Source organism: Glycine max, chromosome 18 (genome assembly GCF_000004515.6).
Source record: "Glycine max cultivar Williams 82 chromosome 18, Glycine_max_v4.0, whole genome shotgun sequence".
In the NCBI taxonomy this organism is placed as follows: domain Eukaryota; kingdom Viridiplantae; phylum Streptophyta; class Magnoliopsida; order Fabales; family Fabaceae; genus Glycine; species Glycine max.
The window spans coordinates 51588881-51606999 of NC_038254.2; the positions used below are offsets into that span (position 1 = coordinate 51588881).

General features: G+C 34.1%; 2 protein-coding genes across 2 annotated transcripts; one reads left to right on the forward strand and one right to left on the reverse strand.

Annotated features, from left to right (window-relative positions):
- Positions 1–262: 262 nt before the first annotated feature.
- LOC100037474 (aureusidin synthase) lies at positions 263–2835 on the forward strand. The gene has a single exon (XM_003551599.5). It carries the CDS (start codon positions 664–666, stop codon positions 2467–2469), a length of 1806 nt encoding a protein of 601 aa, XP_003551647.1. The 5' UTR covers positions 263–663; the 3' UTR covers positions 2470–2835.
- Positions 2836–10019: 7184 nt separating this feature from the next.
- LOC100785410 (polyphenol oxidase I, chloroplastic) lies at positions 10020–12229 on the reverse strand. Its single transcript, XM_003552307.5, has one exon. The coding sequence runs from the start codon at positions 12119–12121 to the stop codon at positions 10367–10369; it is 1755 nt and encodes a 584-aa protein (XP_003552355.1). The 5' UTR covers positions 12122–12229; the 3' UTR covers positions 10020–10366.
- Positions 12230–18119: the final 5890 nt, after the last annotated feature.

An 18119-nucleotide genomic window follows, 5' to 3' on the forward strand; every position in this document is an offset into this window, starting at 1 on the left:
ACCATGCATTCAAAAAAGATTATTATCCACCATAGACTGCAAGAACGGTCCCAAAATAATCTTAATTTAATTTAATAAGTGAGAAAAATGATATAATGTTACAAGTAATGTATCTCCATCATTCAATCTTAAATAAATAATTTTAGAAAATGTTAAATGCATGGGCATCCCATATATAATATACACCTACAAAGAGAAAAAAATAATAAATATAATAAATATTTGATGTGAAAAAAATAAAAATAAACACATATTAAGAATCTCAATAAGGTATCTAAAATATTTAGATGTCCAAATACCACAACTCATAAAGTTAAAGGTAAATAATTATTTGTTCCCACAAATCATTAACCTAACTTGTCCACCCTAGCCTGACCCCTATGTAGTAATAAGGTAAAAAAAAGTTAAAGGTAGTTAAACATGCATTTCATAAGAAAATAATAATGGATAGCCAAAAAAATTCCCCAGGCTCAACCCACAACTTTTGCCAAGTATAAGGCCACCATGAAGACGCGTATATCATCCATTTTATGGCTACCATGCAAACCTGACTCTTTGTCACTATTTACTTCGTTTGCACATGCTTATTTATATAACACCATTTTTGGGAAAGGTATAAGCACAATTTTTAGAAAGGAAGACGCACTATAAGCTAAAGCAGCAATGAGTACTCCTTCTAAGCTTTTATCTTTATTCTTTGTACTCATTGTCTTGCTGATGCCCTTAGTTTCCTTACTCAACAATGATTTCTCTATCTTCACCATTAAAACCATTTCATACCTAGTTTCCTTTAGTGAAAAGCCAAACCATTACTCTAATTTCAGCATTATTCCATACAAAGCCCAAAATAGTAAACAAAATGGCCACATCACCACAAACTCCAATGGAAGAGACAAACCACGTCTTTGGAGGAAAGCCTTCATTGGCTTCAAAAATACTCACGAGCCATCTTCGAATATTTCTCGAGCAATATCCCTTAATGTAAGCAAGTGTTTTCCCGTTGAGTTACCTTCTTTTGCAATAACCAATTCCCATTGTTGTCCACCTAGACCACCTCCTTCTAAGATCATAGATTTCAAAGATTTTGCTTCTCCAAACGCCACGCTTCGAGTAAGAAAACCGGCTCACATGGTAGATGAGGAGTACATAGCAAAACTTGAAAAGGGCATTGCACTCATGAAAGCACTCCCTGATGATGACCCACGTAATTTCATACAACAAGCAAAGGTCCATTGTGCTTATTGTAACGGTGCCTATCACCTACCCCATCCCTTTCAGAACACAAAACTCAACATTCACAGGTCTTGGTTTTTCTTTCCTTTCCACCGTTGGTACATTTACTTCTTCGAGCGAATCTTGGGAAGCTTGCTCGGTGACCCGAACTTTGCCTTACCGTTTTGGAATTGGGATGCTGTAGAAGGGATGCAAATGCCACCATATTTCGCAAACCCTAACTCGTCGCTCTATCACAAACTCCGAAACCCCAAGCACTTGCCACCGCAAGTGGTTGACCTGAACTATGATCCATTTGACTTTAATGATGATACACCTTCTCATCAACAAGTTTCGTATAATCTAGCCTTCATGTACAAGCAAATGGTGCTAGCAAGTACCAAAGAATTGTTCATGGGAAGCCCTTTTCGACTCGGCGATAACCCTACTCCGGGTATTGGCTCTATAGAGGCTGCTCCTCATAACACGGTTCATAAATGGGTTGGTGCTGCTGATAAGCCACACCAGGAGGACATGGGAACGTTCTACACAGCTGCTAGAGATCCCGTTTTCTATCCGCATCACACGAACTCGGATCGACTGTGGGGGATATGGAAAAAATTGGGAGAAGGAAGAAAGGACTATAGTGATGATCCAGATTGGTTAGATTCTGATTTTTACTTCTATGATGAGAATGCCAATTTTGTTCGCGTGAAGGTAAGAGATTGCTTTGATACTAAAAGATTGGGGTATGTTTACGAAGATGTTGATCTTCCATGGTTGCGAACGCCACCCACATCGCGAAAAAGCAAGCTACTAAGAGAAGCCAAAAAGGGTTCACTTTTGAGTTCAAAGCCATGGAAATTTCCTTTGGTTTTGGATTCCATAACGAGTATTGTTGTTAAGAGGCCGAAGAAATGGAGGAGCAAGGAGGAGAAAGAACAAGAGGAGGAGGTTTTGGTGATAGAAGGGATTGAGTTTGGAAGTGATAAATATGTCAAGTTTGATGTTCATATTGATGATGATGAAGACAATTTGAGTGGTCCGGATGAGACAGAGTTTGTGGGAAGTTTTGTGAATGTGCAGCATGGGCATGGCCATAATGTCAAAACTAGCTTTAAGGTAGGGATATCGAAAGTGCTGGAGAGTGTAGAAGCTGAAGAAGACGATGAGGTGCTGGTTTCTTTGGTACCTAAGGTGGGAAAAGGGGATGCCATAATAGGAGGCATCAAAATTGAGTTTATTCCAAAATACTAGGATTATTTTGTGGGTGTGAAAATTTTACACTTTTTACAAGTTTTGTTGTTTATGCTTTTAAAAGGTAGTTTTTTTTTTTTCCTTTTTTTAGTGTAGCAAGTCGAGCTCGTATTCTCTGTGGCTGGATTTTGTCCAACTAACTGAAATATGAGATGTCGAATTTGCTATATATTTTACAGCAATTGGGGAAGGGAAAGAATGTGAAGGAAGTTGAAATTTTGGATGTGGGGAAGTACTCCTAGAAGTAGATATAAATTTGTTGTGGTGCATGTCTTTCAACACTAGTGCATGTAAAGAAAATCAAATAAATCAATTTGATTTTCTAGAACTAATTTTCATAATAAAAAATTGAGTTTGATGTAAAAATTTGTATGAGTTTTGTTTATATGAAAAGTGATTTTAGTAAAATTACTGTTATTTGGATGGTTTAAATCAAAACAAGCTTAAGGTGAATAATTGTTAAATTTTGTTTAAAATACAAGCTATATTTATTCATATTGGGAAAATAGTGCCGTAGTTTAAATTAAAATAGTCTCATCTCAACTAATTCATGCACCCCTGATTGTAGAAGAGTCTCTATCTTAATGTCAAATCAAGCCATACTTGTTGTCGCAACGTGGGTCACGATGAGACTACAAAACAAAATTAGATAAATAGATAAATTGTTTTCGAAAAAAATGGAAAACTTGGAGAGTTGATAGAACGTGTCATTTCTGATTGGGCATACTTGAAAATTAACTTTGAAGTGCAGGTCACTTGAGCAAACAAGCTAGCAACATACATTTATATTCCAGTGATGGTTAACTAAATATGCAAAGATGTAATTGTGAGAGAATGAGAGTCAATGACATCAAATTCATTCATATTATTAGCATTGTGATTGTTGTTTACAGTAATATCATAAACCTGAGAATCCTAATGAGTCATTGGAGACATCCAACAACTATGGGGACGATGATGGTGGTGGTGGTGATAACGACGGGGACGATGTTGGTGGTAACGACGGGGACGATGGTGGTGGTGGTGGTGGTAGTGTTATCATGATGATGGTTAGAATGCTTTAAAATTAAAAACCAAATTTACAATTTTTTTCTCTTAGTTTTGATAATAAATGTGATTTTTTTTAAATTAAATTAAAAGCCAATTGAATTCAATTTTTGCCAAACGCATTTTATTTTCTAAATTATATTTAAAATTTAAAAATAGAAAACTCACAATTATCGTGAACTAACCAATGCTCACCAATGACATTTTGGGAAGGTATATATATATATGTTGTGTAATCTTGAAGGCCACTTGAAGGCAACCAACTTAGAATAAGACAGCCGTGAGCTTGCAAAGTGTAAGTTCCGTGTTATGCTTGAGCAACCTTAGTTTTAATATTATTGCTTATTTATTTGATGATAGGGATCCTTAATATTGTAAATATCATTATAAGTAATGTTTTTGATATTTTTTGTATTTCTTTAACTTTCTATCATTTATAATTTATCATGTTTTATATATATTGTAAATATCATTATAAGTAATGTTTTATATATATTGTAAATTATTCATACAAAATGACATAAAAATTGCATTTTTTCCCACTGTTATATAGTTTGCGGATGTAAATTAGAAAAAAAAAATATTAACGTGTGAGGAGCCAAATTAATTCAAACTATTTAATTTTGATGATATTATTTTTTATAATTAATAATTTTAAGTATTTAATTGTATTATTTAAATATAAAATTATTTTCAATTGTCTTTTATGACGTTAAAATATTTTTTCTACTTTATTATTTACGCTCTTCAAAGTTTTAATTTACCACTTTTATACGTTCTCTTGTTTCCCACTGAATAAATAAAATTTAGAGAATTTAATTTATCAATGTATAATTTATTTTTGTGAAAAATCTATAAAACACAATAAGTTAACGTTTTTTATACAAGACAAAATTTGTACAAGAATAAAAAAATATTAAAATTTTCTGTTATGTTTTTAATAACTTCAAAGACAACCCTAATTTTTCCAGAATTATAATAATTTTTGCAGAAAAAAATTACAACAAATTCATAAAAGGAATTTGCATAAAAATATCCACAAGAAAATATGTAGGTTTAAGTAATGTTGTAATGACAATCGCAATATCTTGAGGCAAGAGCTTTGGGAGTAAACACCAAGGTGTAGGGGTTTGAGATTCACAAACGAAGAAGTTTTGAAAGTGAAACAGAATATTCGATTTATAAAAGTATATACTACATCAGTTTTTGTTAGAGCCAACATACGAGCACTATTATTACATTGGTTCAAACTATAACCAATATAATAAAGGATATTACATCAGTTAAGTAATAATCGATGGAGTATACTTTCTCTTAATTTCAAAAATGTTACCATGTCTTAGATTACATCGGTTAGTGACGAGTCGATGTAAAAGTAGCAATTTAGAAGGCTCTGTTTCAAGTGACAAATGCAATTTTATGTTATTTTGGATCAATAATTTTTATAATAAGGAGAAAAAATATATAAAATACAGTAAATAATAATTGATAGAGAGATTAAAAAAATATTCTAAAATAATATTAGTCATAATAGAATTTACAATATTACTATAAAGATACCTATCAATACACAAATATACAATAATGTTAGGATAAATAATTATTTTCATTTTTGAATATGTAAAATGTTGATAAATTTGTTCCTGAAAGATTAAAATTCAAATTTTAATCACCGAAAATAAAAAAAAGTACAAAAATTCATCCATCTATTACAGTTAATAAAAGAACCTATATGACACATAAGGACGAACATGTCACAAAAATAATTGCTAACATGGTCATATTTGATTGACTTTCCAAAAGTGAGTCATGAACGAATTTGTCATGTAAAGTTTAGATTTTTTTTTTTTTATCCATTGGACTAATTTTTTTATTGCCTTTTCTACTTCCCACACTCTCGAAATGTGTTTTCTCTTCTTTATCTTTTCTTCTTCCCACACTCTTTCTGAGAAAGGACTCTGAGAACCTTCGTCTTCAATGACCAATATGCGAACCTCCTACGCCATGACTATGGTGGTAGTTGTCGCAAAATAGGTGTTTTCCTTACTTGGAAAAAGCGTGTTATGAGAGTACGTGAAGAACAAATTTTATGTGGCAAATTTATCCTTATAACTCACTTTTGTAGAGTCAATCAAATATACCATATTAATAATTATTTTTGTGATATTTTCGTTCATTTATATCATATATGTTCTTTCATTAATAATAACAAACAGAAATTAACATATAAATAAATTTATCGTATTTTTCTCACTTTCAAGTATTAAAATTTAAATTTTTATTTTTTAAAAATTAATTTGTCAACGACAAAAATATTTATTTATTCATAATGTTAGATATTAATCCTTACTACCCACAATAAGGCCTACACACAGTTAGGGGCGGAGTTTCGAAAATATTTCATATGTGTAAACCTGTCCTTTACTCATTATTTACGTCTAACGTACAATTCTAATAAATATATTAGTTGACTTTTTATTTGTCCTATTCCTCGCAGAATAAATCAAACCTGTCTATGTGAACAATAATTAAATTATCTTAATTATTTGTTTCCCTTCCTCCTCACAAAAACTAGAAAAAAGTTAGAAGATTTAAATGAAATTATAAAATAGAAAAAATGTCATAATTGTTTTTATTCAAATTTGGCTCCCCCATTATTTTCATTCAAGCTCCGCCACTAACAGCTATCAATCTTAATCTTAGTTGGCTGTCTTCACGGGATCTTTCAAAGATGACACAACATAGCTTCCAATAATGATGTTTTGGTTCTTTATGAACATATTAATTAATGCTGTGGGCCGGAGTGTTTTTTTTTTAAGTTATTTATCAGTTTTTGTTAGCCATAACCGTAATCCTGCCTAGGGTAGCTTTGCTATTCTTAGCCGGTCCCAAGCCCGGATAAAAGGAGAGGGTTGTGTTAGGCTTTCGACAGCCAACGTTAAACTTTGTCGAATCTCTATGACATGGATCAATTACGTAATAATGTGAATGCTAGGTCGTTGCCCGGAAGCAACGCGCTGTATGGCTCGAGTACAGTGTCAAAAGAGCAAGGGCCGCTGCATCGCCGCCCGGATGTAGTGAAAAGTAAGCAAGGGTTCCCACATTTTCGTGAACGGGTGTGGGTAAAGAAGCTAGTTCATGACAGGAGGATTCGCTTTGGTACATGGAATATAGGCACACTTACTGGAAAATCTATGGAAATAGTGGATGTTATGGTGAGGAGGAAGATCAATTTTATGTGCCTACAAGAAACTAAGTGGACAGGTGAAAAAGCGAAAGAATTAGACAGCTCGGGATTTAAGCTGTGGTATACGGGAAAAATCAGATCAAGAAATGGGGTAGGGATTATTGTGGACAAGGAGTGGAAGAAGGATGTCGTGGATGTAAGAAGAGTACGAGATCGTATCATAGTCTTAAAATTGGTAGTGGGACAGGACACCTTTAATGTTATTAGTGGGTACGCACCTCAGGTTGGGTTAGCAGAACACTTTAAGGTAAAATTTTGGGAGGATCTAGAAGGGGTACTTCAGGATATACCCCAAGGAGATAAAGTTTTCCTAGGAGGGGATCTCAATGGACATGTAGGTAGCGTGGCTAGAGGTTTTGAGGGGGTGCATGGGGGTTTTGGCTTAGGGGAGATGAATGGGGAGGGTAAATCCATCTTGGAGTTTTCGGAGGCTTTGGATCTTTCTATAGCCAATACATGGTTTAAGAAAAGAGAGGAACATCTTATCACTTACAAAAGTGGAGGGACATGTTCTCAAATAGATTTCTTCCTTATCAGGAAGTCTGATAGGAAGTATTGCTTGAACTGTAAAGTTATCCCGGGAGAGAGCTTGACTACCCAACATAGAGTTTTGGTTATGGATGTAAGAATTAGAGATAGGGCAAAGAGAAGAAGTCCTCTGGTAGCACCAAGGATCAAATGGTGGCACTTGAAGGGTGAGAAACAAGGAATCTTCCAACAAAAGATATGGGAGGGTTGGTGTGGACAATCACAAGGAAGTGCAAATGATATGTGGAACAAGATGTCCCAAGAGATTATTAAAGTGGCTAAAGAGACGTTGGGTGAATCTAGAGGTTTTGGACCTAGGGGTAAAGAATCGTGGTGGTGGAATGAAAATGTTCAGAGCAAAGTTAGAGTAAAAAAGGAGTGTTTCAAGGAGTGGTCTAGGTGTAGAAATTTTGAAACTTGGGATAAGTATAAGATAGCTAGAAATGAAACCAAAAAGGCGGTGAGTGAGGCAAGAGCCCAAGCTTTTGACGGACTATACCAAGCTCTAGGAACCAGGGACGGAGAAAGATCTATATATAGGCTTGCTAAGGGTAGAGAGAGGAAGACTAGAGATTTGGATCAAGTAAAGTGTGTTAAGGATGAAGAAGGCAAAGTCTTAGTGCATGAAAAAGATATCAAGGAAAGGTGGAAGGCGTATTTCCACAACTTATTTAATGATGGATATGGATATGACTCTAGCAGTCTAGACACAAGAGAAGAGGACCGGAACTATAAGTACTATCGTCGGATTCAGAAACAGGAAGTAAAGGAAGCGTTGAAAAGAATGAGTAATGGTAAGGCGGTGGGGCCAGACAACATACCTATTGAAGTGTGGAAAACTCTTGGAGATAGAGGTCTTGAGTGGCTCACCGAACTCTTTAACGAAATTATGAGGTCAAAACGCATGCCGGAGGAATGGAGGAGAAGCACGTTAGTGCCAATCTATAAGAACAAGGGGGATATACAAAATTGTGCAAATTATAGGGGAATCAAGCTCATGATTCATACCATGAAATTATGGGAAAGAGTGATCGAACGGAGATTAAGAAAGGAGACTCAAGTTACTGAGAATCAATTTGGTTTCATGCCGGGAAGGTCGACCATGGAAGCGATTTATTTATTACGGCGGGTGATGGAGCAATATCGCATGGCCCAACAAGACATGCACTTGATTTTTATTGACTTGGAGAAAGCGTATGATAGAGTGCCTAGAGAGATTTTGTGGAAAGCTCTAGAGAAGAAAGGGGTTAGGGTTGCATATATTCGAGCTATCCAAGATATGTATGATAGGGTATCGACTAGTGTTAGGACACAGGATGGAGAGTCAGACGATTTTCTCATCACAATTGGTTTACATCAAGGGTCAACCCTTAGCCCCTACCTTTTTACCTTAATTCTGGATGTCCTCACGGAACAAATCCAAGAGATAGCGCCGAGATGCATGCTTTTTGCAGATGACATAGTCCTCCTTGGAGAGTCGAGGGAGGAGTTGAATGAGAGGTTGGAAACTTGGAGACGAGCTCTAGAAACACATGGCTTTCGCCTAAGCAGAAGCAAATCGGAGTATATGGAATGTAAGTTCAACAAAAGAAGGAGGGTTTCTAACTCAGAGGTGAAAATAGGAGACCATATTATCCCTCAAGTCACACGGTTTAAATATCTTGGGTCTGTAATACAGGATGATGGGGAAATTGAAGGGGATGTGAATCATCGCATTCAAGCAGGATGGATGAAATGGAGAAAAGCATCGGGGGTGTTATGTGATGCAAAGGTACCGATCAAGCTAAAGGGAAAGTTTTATCGGACTGCGGTAAGACCGGCGATTTTGTACGGAACAGAATGTTGGGCGGTCAAGAGCCAACATGAGAATAAAGTAGGTGTAGCGGAGATGAGGATGTTGTGGTGGATGTGTGGTAAGACTCGATAGGATAAAATTAGAAACGAAGCTATTAGAGAGAGGGTTGGAGTGACGTCTATTGTAGAGAAGATGGTGGAAAATAGACTTAGGTGGTTTGGGCATGTAGAGAGAAGACCGGTAGACTCTGTAGTGAGGAGAGTAGACCAGATGGAGAGAAGACAAACAATTCGAGGCAGAGGAAGACCCAAAAAGACTATAAGAGAGGTTATCAAAAAGGATCTTGAAATTAATGATTTGGATAGAAGTATGGTACTTGATAGAACATTATGGCGGAAGTTGATCCATGTAGCCGACCCCACCTAGTGGGATAAGGCGTTATTGTTGTTGTTGTTATTAGCCATAACCGTACATAATTGATTTGATGGCTAATCGTCACTGTCATTGATATCTAGAATAGGTCACGCAGGGTGAGTGTTCGTCATTTCAAAACGGGATTTTCATATTTGGCAGTTTTTCATTTGCTTCAAAGTATTTCTTATTTTTATATTCAACTAATATGATTTTACATTTATTCGTGTGAAACTATTTGTTTCTTTTATCCAAAGCATAATATACGCGCATTGTTTGCCTTCTTTCTTTCTTAATTTTGCTTTTTCTTAAGTCCTCATAATATTCTTTTATACATATAATAAGCACGGTTAAAATAGAGACTCCTCCTCAATATTTTTCTAATATATACACATAAATATAGCTTGAATTTTAAATCTATTTTGATAACTATTCACTTAATACTAATTTAGACTAACACTATCTAAATAATAACAATTTTACTAAAATCACCTTTCACATAAAAAAAAAATCAAATACAAATTTTTACACCAGACTCATTTTTTATTATGAAAATTAATTCTAGAAAATCAAATTGATTTATTTGATTTTCTTCAAAAACACTCATCTATACTTGTAGAAGAGTACTTCTCCGCATCCAAAATTTCAGCTGTCCTTCACACTCTTTCCCTTCTTTCCCTTCTTCTACTATCGCTATACCAAAGCAAATTCGACATCTCATATTTCAGTTGGTTGGACAAAATCCAGCCACTGAGAATACGAGCTCGAGATGCTAAACCAAAAAAGAAAGTGTACTTTTTAAAAGCATAAAACAATAAACCTGTAATAAGAGTATTAAATTTGCACACACAACAACAAAACTAATCTTTCTACTTTGGAATAAACTCAATTTTGATGCCTCCTATGATGACATCTCCTTTCCCAACCTTAGGCACCAAAGTAACCAGCACAACATCATCTTCTTCAGCTTCTAAACACTCCAGCACTTTCGATATCCCTACCTTAAAACTAGTGTTGATATTATGGCCTTGTCCATGGAACAAATTAACAAAAGTTCCCACAAACTCTGTCTGATCCGGTTCACTCAAATTATCTTCATCATCATCAATATGAACATCAAACTTAACATATTTATCACTTCCAAACTCAATCCCTTCTATCACCAAAACCTCCTCCTCTTGTTCTTTCTCTTCCTTGCTTCTCAATTTCTTCGGCCTCTTAACAACGGTACTCGTTATGGAATCCAAAACCAAAGGAAATTTGCTTGGCTTTGAACTCAAAAGTGGACTCTTGTTCGCTTCTCTCAGTAGCTTGCTTTTCGGCGATGTGGGTGGCGTTCGCAGCCATGGAAGATCAACATCTTCGTAAACATACCCTAATTTTTTAGTATCAAGGCAATCTCTTACCTTAACACGAACAAAATTGGCATTCTCATCATAGAAGTAAAACTCAGAATCTAGCCAATCTGGATCATCACTATAGTCCTTTCTTCCTCCTTCCAATGTCTTCCATAGCCCCCACAATCGATCCGAGTTCGGGTGATGAGCGTAGAAAATGGGGTCTCTAGCTGCTGTGTAGAATGCTCCCATGTCTTCATGGTGTGGCTTATCAGCAGCACCCACCCATGTATGAACAGTGTTATGAGGAGCAGCCTCTATAGAGCCCATACCCGGAGTAGGGTTATCGCCAAGGCGAAAAGGGCTTCCCATGAACAATTCTTTGGTACTTGCTAGCACCATTTGCTTGTACATGAAGGCTAGATTATACGAAACTTGTTGATGAGAAGGCGTATCATCATTAGGATCAAGTTTATTGTAGTTCAGATCAACCACGTGTGGGGGCAAGTGGTTTTGGTTTCGGAGTTGGTGATAAAGCGACGAATTGGGGTTATTGAAATATGATGGAATTTGCATCCCTTCTACAGAATCCCAATTCCAAAAGGGTAGGGCAAAGTTTGGGTCACCAATTAATTTTCCCAAAGTTCTCTCAAAGAAGTAAAGGTACCAACGATGAAAGGGAAAGAAAAACCAAGACCTGTGAATGTTGAGTTTTGTGTCCTGAAAGGGATGGCGTAGGTGATAGGCACCGTTACAATAAGCGCAATGGACCTTTGCTTGTTGAATGAAATTACGTGGGTCATCATCAGGGAGTGCTTTCATGAGTGCAATGCCCTTTTCAAGTTTTGCTATGTACTCCTCATCTACCATGTGAGCAGGTTTTCTTACTCGAAGCGTGGCGTTTGGAGAAGCAAAATCTTTGAAATCTATGATATTAGAAGGAGATGGCCTAGGTGGACAACAACGGGTAGAAGTTATTGCATCAGAAGGTAACTCCACAGGAAAACACTCTCTTGCATTAAGGGATATTGCTCGAGAAATATTCGAAGATGGCTCGTGAGTATTTTTTAAGCCAATGAAGGCTTTCCTCCAAAGACGTGATTTGTCTCTTTCATTGGAGCTTGTGGTGATGTGGCCATTATGGTTTGGATTTTCACTAAAGGAAACTAGGTATGAAACGGTTTTTATGGCAAAGGTAGAGAAGTCATTGTGGGATAAGGAAACTAAGGGCATCAGAAACACAATGAATGCAAAGAAAAATGGGAAAAGCTTAGAAGGATTACCCATTGCTGCCTTAGCTAGCTTATCTTCTTCTTTTCTCCAAATTGTGTATGTTCCTTTCCCAACATTATTGGTTATAAATAAGCATATGTAATTTCTCTAAAAGAAAAAGCATGTGTAAAAAATAAATAAAGTAGGGACTAAAATATGTATCCCTACCATCTGGTCACACGTACCCTATAGTTGAAAAAAAATGATCTAACTGTACATCTTGTTATATTCAATTATTATTAAAAGAAAAAGCATGTGTAAAAAATAAATAAAATATGGACTAAAATATGTATCCCTACCATCTGGTCACCCTATAGTTGAAAAAAAAAATTATCTAACTGTACATCTTGTTATATTCAATTATTATTAAAAGAAAAAGCATGTGTAAAAAATAAATAAAGTAGGGACTAAAATATGTATCCCTACCATCTGGTCACCCTACAGTTGAAAAAAAAATAATCTAACTGTACATATTGTTACATTCAATTATTATTATTAATTATGTTGTAAATTTTATCACTAGTATTTTTTATTTATCACTGAGCATTTTATTATTATATTTTTTAATTTTCAGACATTTTAATGACATGTCCCTAAAAAAATATAAAAACAACGTTGTGTGGTAATAAAATGACGAAATTTCACAAAAAAAGATAACAAAATTGATGTCATTTTTTAAAAACTTTATTAGACACAATATGTTAGCATGGCCTTACATATTCTATGGATTGTTAGAATACACAAAAAATTGAAAAATATGATAATAAAATGCATTAAAAAACTTAAATGATATAATTAAAAAAATTAAATAATTTGGTGATAAAATTTACGATTAAACTAAAATAATAATAATAACAACGTGTTTGGTAGCTGGAAAAGGATACAAACGATAGAAAAAGAAAATAATGCACCCTACACTCTGTCGCCGGAAGTAATTTTCAACTGCAGCGCTTATTTTTTTTCTTTTATTTTTAGTCTTCTATCTCTCTCTTTGCTTCTTATTATCTTCCCTCTTGCTCTCGATCTGATTTTTGTAGTCACGGTTGCGATTTGTGCTGCGTTAATGGGGTTAGGCTTCTTTGTTAGAAATTGACTTCAGCCCAGTGTGTTGATGTGGTTTTAGCTTCTTTGTTAGAAATTGATTTTAGGCCAAGTGAGAGAATTTGGATCTTGGACTTCATACCAAGGGAGTTCATAATCGAAAGATACATATTGGAAATGTTACTATTCACATGCAGTGAGGGGTAAATGAGTAAAATAAATGTATATGCCTGATATAAAAAATATTGGCAAATGACCTAGAATACTTGTTAAAGAAGTAAAAAATAAATATTTTATTAAAATACATTAAAATATGTTTCCTTTAATTATTAAATACATTTTCATATATACTATTTCTAATAATAAAAAGAATCCCTCTTTTAATTCTTAGAATATTAGTTAACAAGACTTAAAATCATTTTAGTTTACTAATACGGTAAGAACATCTAGTTATATGCTCCCATGAAATATAGAACTTATGTAAGCACACACATGCATTGGGTAATAAAAGTTGCAAGGAATAGGAGTTCTGATCAGTAATTATTGGTAGAGAAGGTTGCAAGGAACTCGTGCTACCAGTTCAAGATATTATGATAATAAATTTAGTGGTTATGAAGTTGTTCACCATATAAGCCACATGCACTGTCAAATGTCACATGCATGAAAAAGCTGTTGTACTTGGGCATTTCTTTGGTTCCCAAAGCAGTGAGTAAAAATAGTCTCGTGTACGTGGGCCTGTAATGTAAGAGCTTTCAATTTCAATAGTCTCGTGTTGTCTTTTTTGCAAGTGGTAGCAAGTAGCCGTAACATTCTATTCTTGGTAAGCTAAATTAAAAAGATTATTATTTATAAATAGAAAGAGTTTCATAAAATAATAAGATTTTTATAATTAAATAAATAAAAAAATAAAGAAGATATTTTATTTATTCATTTGATAAAAAATAAAATATAATTTATTTTTATAAAATAATAAAAATAAATAAATAGAGTAAATAATAAGTTATAAATATCCTAGGTATAAGTAGAGATGTGTTAGGTCAGTTTTTACATTGACAATGTCTCATTTTCCCCTCATTTTCATTTTTTTTCTTTTCCTTCCAAAATTTTCTCTTTTTTCTCGCACATCACCAAATCTGTCTCAGAAAAATAACGATCTCAGACTTATTCATTGTTGGATCGTCGTGAAATTTAAGCATCAGGTTTGCAATCCAATTCTGAGCATTCTCACATATGGGAATTTTGAAATCATATCGGAGCTGAGAGAAATACACTTCACATCGTAGACTTTTCTTTTCTCGCAGAAACCCACAAATCATCTCAGTAAAACTATGATACTGGACTCGTTAACCGTTGGATTATTGTGAAATTTTGATATGTAGTTCGTGATTCAATTCCGCACACCTTTACCGTTGGGATTTGCAAGATAATATTCAAGGAGAGAGAAAATATAATCTCTTAAAGACAGTACAAATGGAGGCTTCAATCCCTTCTCTTTCTCTCTAACGTTTGGGAACTCTATCAAAACAATTAGAGAAAAAACTTGAGGAATGACAAGAAATTACTAGAGATGCCGCTATCACTACACACGTGAGCCCGCTTAGAGGTAAGGGATGAGTTTATCGCAATTGGGATTAGAATGAACATGTGTAAGGATCTTTGAGGATTAAATTGGGGTTTATTTTGGGATGTTTATTGAATTACAATTTTTCCTTTATGATTATAAATACAATATTGTTGTATTCTACGTACCAATTGATGTTCTGATGATAATTGATTGGTAAACTTAAGTCCTCTTGATGTTTTTGTGTTTTGACCCATGATTTTGATTAATTGATTTTGATATAATTGTGAGATACTATTTGAGGGGTTTTACTCCCCATGTTGTGATAAATCTTTTGTATGAATTGTTATGTTGAGATTATGAAATGATGATTCAAATTGTGAGTATGTGATAAATTGAACATGTGATGATTGATGAAATACATGTGTATTGAGATGAGATGTGTGTATTGAGATGAGAGTTATGAACTGTGCAATCACACAATTGTAAGACCTTTTAAGGACGACGAGTATTGTGATGAGATCTACTATGGGAACCCGACGAGTTAAAATGATTTTGAAAACAATTGAGTAATCATATGTATTGCATAGTTCATAGGTAAATTGTATATGATTCATGGGGTGTGATAACGTGTTAAATTGAGATTATACTATTGTGATTGAGATTTAATGTATGTGATAAATTGAGTATGTATGTGATTGAGATACATATGTGCATTGAGATATTGTATGCATTGAGTTGTGAACTATGAATTGTACAATCGCACGACTATAAGACTCTTTAAGGGCGACAAGTTGATGCTAAGTCTCTTTAAGGGCGACGAGTTAATGTTAAGTCTCTTTAAGGGCGACGAGTTAATGTTAAGTTCTTTTAAGGGCGACAAGTTAGTGCTAAGACCCTTTAAGGGCGACGAGATAAACTATTTTGAGAACAATTGAAGAGTCGTGTATTTTGTACTGTTCATAGATAGAGTCTGTGTGCTAAAATGTTTTCTGGGTTGGACCTGAATCAGGAGGGAGTGACCCTGATGGACTCTCCGGAGTGTAGGCCTTGGGGGTCACTCTATTTGAGTGTTCCTTTAAGCCTATGTTGATTTTATATGGTTGAAACATTCTCGCAAAACACCGTGACCCTGACTGGTTTCCCTATGATCTTACTTAGTGAGGGTGACTTGACTTGCTAGTGTGTGATTTGTCTTGTCATCTACTCCTAGGCGCCCGATGAGGTTTTTCACTGATATCGTACCACATTGCATATAAGATTGAGTCTTAGTATATATGTTGCATAACGTTTGTGTATTGATCAATATGGATTGATTTAGTGATATTGTGTTTTGATCATTGAGTACGTGAATGCTTTGAAAACAAATGAGACGTGTGGTGTTGTGATGTGATGTTGTGCGGTAAAGTGGTAAAATAATGTGAACTACTATGCTTGAATAAGTTGTATTTTATTAATATGATATTCATACCTATATGTTGTCTTGTTCTCTTCCGTAGTTAAGAATGTGATAACTCAATCCCTGTGGACTATTTGTGTTTGGATCCTATAATGATCTCGACCCTTGTGTTCATGGAAACAGATGAAAAAGTGAATAACTATGAAGAACCTCATGTTAGAGGGCACGACAATACAATGATTTGATAGAATGTGACATTAGGGTATAGATTTCTATATTAATTGCATTAAGTTTTGATCGACCTTGTTTTAAGCCGAGATAATTTATTATTTATTTGGATAAATTTTATTATGTTAGAAAAATAAATGTGAGTCTTTTATTTTTTGAAAGATTTATATTTAAATGTGTTTTAAAAACTTTTAATTATTTTTATTTTTTTTATTTTTTTATTAGTATATACGTGATGGGTCGAGGGGGTCAGAGTAGTTGATTTCAAGTGCACCTTGTCTTGTTCGGTAACTATTAAATAGAGACGTTTATTTTCTTATCGGTATTAATTTGGACCATTTTTCTTATTTTATATCTTTCTTTTTGCTCCTGCTGTGCATTTTGAACCACCGTTTTGGTAGGTGAAATGTAAAGCGAGTGAGTTAGGTGTCACGTTTTTCTCAATTTGCATGTACCATATACCTCTGTTCTAAGCGAAATAATCATTTCTTGTACTCGCATTTTGCTTTTAGTAGGAAAAAAATTGGCTTATAAAAAAACACAACTATCGAAACCAAAACTCGATCACTATATTTATAAGAAAAAAATAAAACATGTTTAAACCTTGAGTTTTATATATTATTTCAATTATAATATAATAAAGTTTTAATACATTTTAGGTACTTTAACTTTTTGAAAATTTTATTTAGGTCCTAAACTACAAAAACAAACTTTTGCATTTTAAAGTCATAAGAGAGTGCACTTTTGCATATCTTAATAAAATACTTTTGGGAATTAATTAAGATTGGGGAATAATTTTGATTCCATTATTTTAGGAATAATTTTTTTTATATTTTTTTCTCTAGGTGTCAACTAACATACATAATGGGTGTTCAAATATATTTCTCCTGTTCAGAAAGAGAAAAGAAAATTTGGATTGTCAAGAATAACAGTTCATGTGAGTGAGAAAGAAAAGATTTTGGATAAATTTTATTTAAAAAACAAATTGCACAGTTATCCTTTTATTTATATTGGTTTAATTAATAAAGGAAAATTTATTATTTTTGTCAAAAAGAAAAAAATATTAAATGCTAACATAGACCTTGAAATTTTTTAGTTAGTCTAGCTTTGCAAACCCATATATATATAATCAACATTGTACAGGAATATGCACAATTTTCTCATGCAGTGTGCCATTATTATTTTTCCTTTTCTTCGGGGTTGAGAGTGGAAAGACAAATTAGTGGATCCCACAAATAATTTAAAACAAAATTCAATCTTTCCACCTCAATCAACACACTCAATAATGAGGGCAATGCTGAAAAACAAATATCAAACTTTTTATTTATTAATAAAATTTATAGGATCAACACGTTTAATTGATAACAACTATCATATAATCATCAAATCTTTAGAAGATTATGTTGAAAGCGGCCACGTTCACGTTCCAAATTTTTTATTATATTTTATTTTATTATTTTGGAACATTTAGTTATTTTGAATTTGGTCTATTTTCCATCCACATTTAACCCATATCTTTGTAATATATTTGTAACCATCTTCAGTAACAAATCACGTACTCAACTTTTATCTCACGTACTGATAACTCCTTATCATAACAAGAAGTTGAAAGCTCTGTGATGGACAGACACTATAAATAGGATAGGATGTGGTGCTCTCAGTTTTGTATCACCAAACTCACTCCTCTATTCAGAAAAAAAATACACCATCTATTTAGAATGAGTAAGGGTCTGGAAGAACAAAACTGTCTTTCAGGTTCGTGTGTTCGCCGCTTCCCGTTCAAT

Excerpts from the sequence above, each read along its gene's own strand:
- LOC100037474 (XM_003551599.5), top strand. The coding sequence starts at position 664 with ATGAGTACTCCTTCTAAGCTTTTATCTTTATTCTTTGTACTCATTGTC.
- LOC100785410 (XM_003552307.5), bottom strand. The coding sequence starts at position 12,121 with ATGGGTAATCCTTCTAAGCTTTTCCCATTTTTCTTTGCATTCATTGTG.